Below are 9607 nucleotides of genomic sequence, written 5' to 3' on the forward strand. Positions count from 1 at the left end.
GCCCTTAGGCATGAAAGCTGGCTGGGTGACTTTTGGCATGGCTGGCTGAGGGATTCTGGGAGTTGAAGTCCATCCATCTTCCAATTGCCAAGGTTGAGAAACACTGTTCGAAGATAACAGATATATCCTGGGAGATTCTAGAGCCGTAATGGCGAACCTATGGTCCCACCGGAAGTTGGTAAACAGGCTGTTTTTGGCCTCCGGAAGGCCTCCGGGGGGTGGGGAAGGCTGTTTTTGCCCTCCCCAGACTCCTAGAAATGCTCTGGAGCCTGGGGAGAGAGAAAAACAGGCCGACCAGGCCCACTGGGAGGAGCGGGTATGTGGGGGTCACGCACGCATGCACAGAAAAAAATATAGGTGTGGGTATGCGTGCGCGAACCCCCCCCCCCGGCGCTCCCAGCACGCGATTGCAAAAAGGTTAGCCATCACCGTTCTAGAGAGTGGCTACCCTGAACCTCTACCTCCCTCCCCCATCCAGTTTAGGATTGTCCGGTCTCTTGTTATGGGCCCCTCTCTCTGGAATGTGCTGCCTTCTTCCTAGGAAACCGTGGCGCCACTGCTGACATTCGCTCCCCCACCCACCCTTCTCCAGCTGCACATTTCATCCCGATGTCGAGCAAAGGCAGTTTTGAACCCGAATGCCCCGCCATCCTTCCTCACTCTCTTTCTGACATCACCGTGTTTTGCCCAAACTCTGGATCCTTTAGAGCTTCCCGTTGCGGGCAGAGCTACATTCCCAGGTGGCCTCTTGGAGATAAGACAACCGCCGTCGTTCTTTGCCGAACGGATTCTGCATCGAGCAGAAAGAGAATTAGGGAAGGGAGTTGGGGAATATTTTCTTTCTTTTCTGTAATTCTAGTTTAGAGCAAAGCCGGTTTGCTCAAACATTCAGCCGAAGCTGCGCGTCAAAGGCGCCAGGTCCTCCAGACTAAGTTCAGCTCCAGTAATTCATTGTATTTGCATGAGCCTCTCTAAAGAAGTGATTGTGTGTGTGTGTGTGTGTGTGTGTGTGTGTGTGTGTGTGTGTGTGTGTGTGTTTGAGGAATCTCTGGAACGTTCTACTGCGTGCAAAAGAACCACAGGATCTGTGGATGACTTAGCGCCATGATGGCGAACCTATGGCACGCGTGCCGGAAGTGACGCGCAGAGCCATCTCTCTGGGCATGCGAGCCATTCTCCGTTGCTCTTCTGGGTGACGGCATGCCGGCCAATTGGTCTTCACATGCGCGAGAGTGCTGGAAACCGGAAGAGCAGCCGTCCAGTGTGCATGCACGCACCGGGAAGACGATCTTCCGGTTTCTGGGACATGCATGCACACTGGTCTTTGCACACGGATGCAGGTCAGAAACCAGAAGACCAGGTAGTGCGCTGGAAACTGGAAGATCCATCTTCCCGGTGCGTGCATGTGCACCGGGTGGCTGGTTTTCTGGCACGCAGGCGCATGCACATGGGGGGGTGGGGTGCTCCCGTTTCGGCACTGGGTGCCGAAAAGGTTCGCCATCACTGACTTAGTGGGTCAATGTCGGTCTGTCGAACATTTGTTTGGAAAACAGGTTCGAGACATTAAGGTCGGCGGGTTTTTTTGCCCCTTCCTATCGGTTCTCGTGCAATTTGTTGAAATTTGCTTTTGGAATGTGAAAATTCTCCCTTCTTGCAACTTATCAAGAAAAGTGGTCAAGGGAGGCGTGCGAATTCTCCCGGTTTCCATCCCTCTGTCCCTTTTCTAGCAACCTCTGTTCAACTCTTGTGGCCCCGTGCCAGGGAACGCTACGTCTGTTGAATGCCTCCTTCCTTCTGCGAGCTTAAGAGGCAGCTGTACCGTAGGAACAAGAAAGGGCACGGTGGGTGCCTAAATTATACATACGCGCTCTCTTATTAATATTTAAATTAATGACATTTTCAAGCCCAGGCAGGTAATTCAACCAAGCAATTTTGTGGAGGAAGTTCTCAAGCCTTCTGGCCAGCGAGAACGGCGATGCTGAAATTGCTGTACAGGAGAAAACTAACCAACCTATGAATTTCATTAACGTCAACCAGGCTTCTCCCAACAAGCATCCAAGGCCCCAGGAGCTGGGAATTCTGGGAGGTGAACATTTCTGACACAGGCTGACCAGGGGTGAAATGTAAAATTTGTTACTACCGGTTCTGTGGGCGTGGCTTGGTGGTGGGGGGTAATGTGACTGGGTGGGCATGGCCAACTTTTTTTTTTTTTTTTACTTTTAAAAGCATTTTTTCTACAACCTTAAGAGGTTGCAGGAAAAAAAATGCTTTTAAAAGCCTCTGACGATCAGGCAACTCAGCTGGGATCTTCAGAGGCTTTTAAAGGCATTTTTTTTTTCTACAACCTCTTCGGCTGAAGAGGTTGCAGAAAAAAATGCTTTTAAAAGCCTCTGACGATCCCAGCTGAGCCGCACGATCATCAGAGTCTTTTTTTAAAAAAAAAAAGTAATTTTTTTCGGCCGAAGAAAAAATGCTTTTAAAAGTTAAAAAAAAAAAAGCCTCTGATGATCGTGCGGCTCAGCGGGGCAGGGATTTTTGCTACCGGTTCTCCGAACCACCCATCACCATCGCTACCGGATGGGGCGATCTGGTCCGAACCGGGAGCATTTCACCTCTGAGGCTGACCATTTCCACACCAGAAGTGGCTTTCACATTTGGTTACCACCGGTTCGCCGTGCACGCTCCCTTCGTGCCTTCCGGGCATGCGCCCGGCCTTCCACGCATATGCTCTACTCACACACACCCCTTCCGCACATGTACCCGGCCTCAAAAATGTGGCTAAACAGGATGGCATAGTGCCGGGGCGGGTGGGCAGGACCACCCACGTTCTCTGCTATCGGTACACCCAAACCGATATGAACCGGCTGAATACGACCACTGTTCCACGGTCCTTATATCAGTACTTGGTCCAGACGAGATAGATGCAAAACCTACTGGGCCAGGAAGAGAACACATTGTGGGAAAATCCAGATTGTTTTCAACTTCAGCAATCTGGCCATTCTAGGGAGGTCTATTGGTACAGGCAGTCCTCAACATACGACCACAGTGGAGCAGTGGTGGTATTCAGCCGGTTCGCGCGAATCAGTAGCAGAGAACCGGTGGTAAAAATATGTGAAACCCACCTCTGCAGTGGAGCCCAACATTTCCGCTGCTAAGCAGGATAGTTGTTAAGTGGAGTCTCGTCCCATTTTATGGCCTTTCATGCCACAGTTAAAGCGATCACGTGACACTCGAGCCGTCATAAGTACATGCCAGTTGCCAAGCATCAGGATTTCGATCACATGGCCATGGGGATGCCACAACGGTCGTAAGTGTGGGAAAACGGTCATAAGGCATTTTTTTCAATGCCGTTCTAACTTTGGTCACTAAATGAATGGTTGCAAGTCAAGGACTACCTGTATTGACTTCCAGTGTACAGGATTAACTTCAGAAAAACCCACCAGATCAGCCCTCCCCCGCCCCCAAGATGAATGGGTTGATGTGGTGCTGACGGAAGCTTCTGGAGTCCTCTGGAATGTTCCATTTTCAGAATGGCCAATTTCATATACTTTTGGTTCAGAACGTCATCAGATTTAACCCTCTCCAAATGTCAGGAAGGGAATTGACAGTAATTCAGAAAATAAACGCTAGCGCAAGAAATATGCAAGTTTGAGATCAAAGGCTTTGCAAAATACATTCCAGGTGATCAAACTGAAATAATATTCAATATGGGTGGGGAAAATTTGAAACTTGCCATTCCTTCAGCCGAAAGTTATTTTCACAAGAAAGACTGACTCACAAAAGAGTCCATGATTCACGAGAAATAACCTCCTGTGCTGATAAATGCACTAGAAAATGTAACTTATCCACTTCGCAGCTGCAATACGCTAGACAGCCTCCAGGTAGCAGCAAAGAGCTACAGGAAAAAAAAATCAAATCCTCCGCTGCCATCTAGTGATCAACTAGGATTTTGCAGGATAGTTATAACCCCAATTCAAGTTTCTCCCTTAATCTTTCTTGAACCTTACCGAGAAACAGGGCACACTGGATGTATGTAATTCGTTAATTAGGACAGCATATCAAACTGGGGTCGCGAATTAATCCATTGTTCGAGGTCAGGCCAAGCAGAAACTAATGGAAGAAGTTGGGCCTGCCCAACACGCCAACTGCAAAATCAAAATTAAAAGCAAACAATCCTTTGTCTATTTGCAGAAATGCTTCCCCACTGACCTGGTTAAGTGTGTGATGTGAACCAAGCTTCGCTCTCTGTGCTTTTCTTTTTCTCACACACTCTCACACACATACCTAAGTAGTATTCACAGGCTTTGATCCCTCAGGGTGCTGCCCAGACCCATTAATCCTGAAGAGTGAAGATTACAGCCTATTTAGCATGCTGTGGTACTTCATCAATAGAAACCAAGTTTGTCCAAAGTCTATCAATGCAAACGTCAGACAAAAAGGCACAACTGTGGTTAGGGAAGTCAACCAATGGAGACCTGAAACCAAGACCTTCATCCAGCAACCTGAAACCAAGACCTTCTAAAGAATAGAACAATGTTCTGCCCCAGCTACGGACCCCAAAGAACGCAGCACACACAAAGTCCGTTCAAACCTTAGTTTACTGAATAAACCAGTCTTTTACTACAACGGCTGTTAATTAATTGCATTAACAGCCACCAAGAATTCAAAGAATAATAACTGAAAGCTTACTATGGAATGCCCAGAAGCAATTTGCAGGAAGCTGATAAGATAAGCAAGGCAAGACACGAAGGTATGTGAACGAAGTTGTTCCCTGCAAATTGCTTCAGTCGGTGTTCCTCCTTAAATAGGCTAAGGGAGTGACCAATTCTCCTTACTCTCGAGGAGACCTCCTCCTGAGGAGCCGCCCCTGCCTTTTGGCAGCTCTGCGCGCCCGTGCATCGAGAAGAGGCTCCTCCTCTTCATCCTCTTCACTTAAGGGAGCTTCTGGAGGTTCTGAAGGCCCTGGCTGAATTCCCACCTCTGGCACCACATCTTCTCCAGCCTCCTCATTGTCCGACTCGAGTGCCAACTGCACAGGCTGCTGGCGCAGCACCACAAAAGCCTCCTCGCTGTCGGAATCAGCTACTAGCTGCACAGGCCGCGTACAGGCCACAACAAATAAATACTTTGTTACGGTCCTTGACCAGCAATAGACACACAATAAATTAAAAATAATACTGACATTAATCGTGAACAATAACATCCCTGTTATGAAAATACATGATCACAAACCGTTAGGGTCCCTCCCTAATTTACACGAGTGGAGAGCCGATAAGTATGTGAGTAAAGGTATTTTTCCAATAATTGTTATAGATAGCTCCAAAAAAAATTGGCACCAGTTGACATCTATAATTCTGTAAACCTGTTTTTTTTTCTTGTGGACATTGCAGGGACACAGAATTTTGCCACTGCCCACGTGGTAGCCGGGTTTGAGTCTTGGAGGAGAAAGCCAACATAAAAGTCGTCTGTCCTCCCTGGCAATCTCTCTAGTAAGGGGAGAATATATATTGACCGACATACTCTGTATAACTCACAGTATGACCTTCTAAAGTGGACCCAACCTTAGGACAACTGAAGTGCCCTTGCCGCCATGTTCCTTGCGAGGGAGATGTTTTTTAGGAGTACAGTAGTCCAGGGGTCTCCAACCTTGGCAACTTTAAGACTTGTGGACTTCAACTCTTGCAGTTTCCTGTCTTCTGGAGAAGTTCTCCCAGGAGCAAGATCTTGAGTGATGACTTCTTCTTGAGAATTGGAAACGGATGAATCATCTTCTCCGTAATGGACTACTCCAGAGGTCTCCAAAGCTGGCTGAGGAATTCTGGGAGTAGAAGTCCACAAGTCTTAAAGTTGCCAAGGTTGGAGACCCCTGCAGTAGTCCATTACGGAGAAGGTGATTCGTTTTGTACTTGGACAACACTCTCTGTAAGGTTGGAGGGAGGTTAGGATTAGAAGATCCGGGTGAAGATCCCAGGATGGTCTTCTTCCCCAGGTCCTCTGGAAAGGACAAAAGCACCCTTCTCCTCCTCCGTTTCTCAATTCTCCAGAAGCATGTCGTCATTCAAGATCTTGGGAGAAAGTTCTCCAGAAGACAGGAGGAAATTGCAAAGATTGCAAAGTCATCCTGCAACATGTTCTCCGTTGGTGGCTCTGCCAACTGGAAGCGAATCGTAGTCAACACATAAGGAAGCAGGATGTCAAATGTTTGAACTGAATTAAAGACTGAGGATGGTCCAAGTTGTATGAGTATGTGACCATGCCAAGGAGCCTGCTACCCATGGAATTTGAGAGGAACCACCAATTTAGAACATAGAAGAGATCTTGCAGGGATCTGGAGTGGGCATTTGGTTCACAGGATTTTGACCCAACCCCAGTGGGGTTTCTTATTGGTCTCGGTTGTTAAGACTCCATGAAACCTCCAGCTTCAAAGGCAACCCACCTCCGAATTGGAAGATTGAGGAATAAGAGTGGGAAGCTAAGGTTTGGGACCAAGACATATCCCAACAAGACCCACAAGAGGCCCACAAGACGAGCGAAGCTTTGATACAAATCCAACAGAGTAAACCCTTCCCAATTCTCCGCTGCTAAGAAATGTTTCAGGAAGTTCAACCCATGTTTGATTAGTAATTCAATCCCAAGAGTTGTTTTTTTTTTTTTTAAATAAGGCCCAACCCAGCTGACCCTGGCTTAAGAAGAGTTCAACGCTGCAGAAATGATCCAGCTGCAGAAATGATCCAGCGATGGCCACTTCAAAGGAAGCAGCCAACTTTGGAACTCTTTTGCCCAAAAAGAGTCAACCAGGAGATTCTCAAAAGCTGTCTTCTCCATAAACCACCCCACCAACCCCAGGAGAGAGGCCGTTTTGCCAAAATATTTCCTTACCCTCCCTCCCTCTCGCCTATCCCTTCAGACTTGGCCTTCACGACTGACAGAAGCCCTGTTTGTTTGGCTTTGAAACGTTTGCAAATATATTAAATGCTCCCCTTCCGGTTCTTACGCAACAACAGGAGTCCACGCCACAGCAAACACAGACCAGGCATTCCTGGGTTCCAACACCATGATGGAGAACATTTCTGAAAGCAGCCAGCTAACTTCTCTACATTTTAGGATGAGAAAAAACCCAGGCCAGGACCACTTCTGGGCACAGGCAGACTTGCAAAAAAAAAAAAAAAAAAAAGCATGTGCTTCTATTTATTCTTGCAAATAAAAAAAAAAAAACACCCCACTCCTTTTGATCTCAACAAGCCTTGGAGAACCCAATTATTTGAATGTCACCGCAGTCAGAATTATTATTATTTTTGTTGTTGTTGTTAAAATGGGGTTGGCACAGAGTATGAAAAAAAAAAAAACACACAAAACAGCAGATCAGCATTTTGCCCCACACGGCTTCCCTTCTTGGGGAGGGGGCCCCCAAGAAAGCATCCAAACGCCCACCGCTTGCGCAAACAAAAGCCGTTTCAGGAAAGGGGGGAAAAAAATGCTGCTGTGGCATCCGCCAACCTCTTCGCGCCTTGGCAAAGGGACGGGAATAATGGCAATGCCCCTCTGCGTTGCCTTCTCGTCTTGCCAGGCGGGCAGACGGGTGTGCGTTGTTGCCGCAGCAGTCGCTCCGTTTCCCCAGCCAGCCAGCCAGCCAGCCGGCCTGTTGATGTTCCTTGCAAAGGGGAGCAGCCCCCCTCAACCCCAGCTCCTCCCTCCTTCCCTCCCTCCCTTTCCCCCCCCCCACCCCACTTAAGGGCTGCTCCCTCCCAAGGTGGCTCTGTTTGCATACATTAGAACTGGCAAAGATTCCTGCAGTCGCCTCCTTCTCCTCCTCCTCCTCCTCTTCCTCCTCCGCCCCAAGTCAGACACATCAACAACGAAGCAGCCGAGTTGCTATCCTGGGGAGGGGGGGCTTTCCCCCCACCTCCTCCACCCCCACCTTCCCATCGCAATCAAGCAAGCAGCGAACTCCCCACTCCCCACTCCCCCTCCCCCCCCCCCAGCCGTTCCTCCCGTCTCTCCCAGCTTTTTCCTTTCCAAGGGGTTGCTCCCTAATTTTAAATGCGGGACGCCCCCTTTGGAAAGCCCCCCCCTCCCTTCCACCCACCCATTTTTTTTTTTTTTTTGGCTTGCTGCTCTTCTGTGAAAGCGAAGAAGCCCGAATAAATCTTTTGAGGAGGTCCCCTTGGAGAGAGAGAGAGAGAGAGAGAGAGAGAGAGAGAGAGAGAGAAGGGGGAGGGGGCTTGATGGGGGAAGGGGATCTCCTCTGCCCGGGAAAGACTTGGGGTGCCTTGCAAAGGAATTCCTTTCGCTTGGCTTGGCTTGGCCAGGTTTAGAGTCCGGTGGGATACCCGTCTCTGTCTGTCTGTCTCTCTCTCTCTCGTCCGCCCCCCTTCCCCTCCTTCTCGGTCCCCCCCGCGTGTAAAAACATCCCACGCTCGTAGCGCCAGGAAACCCCCCCCTTTAGACGGCAATAAAATAAATATAATGGCCATAATGACCAAGTCTCCCTTCTTGCAGGGCGCTTTCCCCTTCCCCCCCCTCCCCACGGACGGCTCTCCCTCCTCCAACCTCATCCCCACGCACCCCTCCTCCTTCCTTCCCTCCCTCCTTCTCCCCAGCCGAGGCGTGGACTCACGGTCGTGCGAGAGATTCCCACGGCTGGCTGCGATCAACCCCGAGCTGACCAGGAGCCACAGAGGCAGCATCGTGGGCAAAGGGAGCCGGGAGGAGAGGCGGGGGGGGGGACCGTCTGTCGTGGGGAGGGAAGGGGAAGAAAGAAGGAAGGAAAGAAGGAAGGAAGGAAGGAAAGGAGGGCAGCGGGGAGGAGAAGGAGGAGGAAGAGGAGGAGGAGGAGGAGAAGAAGAGGAGGGGGGATCCGATGCCTTTCCCCCCTCGCGGGTGGCTGGCAAACTTCGTCCTTGCCCCCTCCCCACCGGCGGGGGGAAAAGAGAGGAGGGGGTGGGGGAGAAAAAAATAAAATAATTACAAAAAAAAAAAAAAGCAGGGCTCGACCTTTGGCCCCGACCCCTCCGCCCCGGCTCAAGGCTCCGAAGCGGGACCGCAGTGGCGCGGAGCTGGCCGGCCAGGAGGATGCCGCCGAGAGGTCCAGCGAAAAGCCGAGGATGCTGCAGTGACTGGGATTAAATAGAGCACCCGGGAGAGACCATTGGGGCCGGCGAGGAGAGGGGAGGACGGAGCCAGTCGGAACGCCGAAAGGGAGAAGAGGAGGAGGAGGAGGAGGAAGAGTGGAAAAGTGGGGGGGGTTAGCATCACACACCCCTCCCACCCTCTTCTATGCAAATCGGGGAGGGGTCCTTTCAGGCCAGGTGGGGCGGAAAAGGGGAGGCGGACAGGTGGGATGCCCGGGGATGGGAAGCCAGGCTGAGCCAGGGGTGGGGTGGGGGAGAGGAGGGGCAGAGGTGGGGAGGGGGAAAGCTCCCACTCTCCCCCCTCCTCTTAGCGGAGACTTGGTGCAGTCCAGATGGCTCCGTTCCCCCCCCTTCCAACCCCCCCCCCCATGGCCAATATTAAATATATAGATATATATATATATAAGATTGGATCTAATGCCACTGCTGGACGTTGTGGGGGGGGGAGAAACAGCAGGGGAGGGGAGGGGGCACTG

The 9607-nt window shown here is 50.4% G+C and overlaps 1 protein-coding gene across 1 annotated transcript in view; it reads right to left on the reverse strand.

Moving 5' to 3' along the window:
* Positions 1-8687, reverse strand: part of CADM3 (cell adhesion molecule 3) — a 100515-nt gene extending 91828 nt beyond the window's left edge. The window contains exon 1 of the mRNA XM_070950881.1: positions 8618-8687. Coding sequence (XP_070806982.1) covers positions 8618-8687 — 70 coding nt within the window. The remainder of the gene's footprint in view (positions 1-8617) is intronic.
* Between the last annotated feature and the right edge of the window lie 920 nt (positions 8688-9607).

Source organism: Pituophis catenifer, unplaced genomic scaffold (genome assembly GCF_029215685.1).
Source record: "Pituophis catenifer annectens isolate HBS135680 unplaced genomic scaffold, rPitCat1.0.hap2 SCAF_10, whole genome shotgun sequence".
Taxonomy (NCBI): domain Eukaryota; kingdom Metazoa; phylum Chordata; class Lepidosauria; order Squamata; family Colubridae; genus Pituophis; species Pituophis catenifer.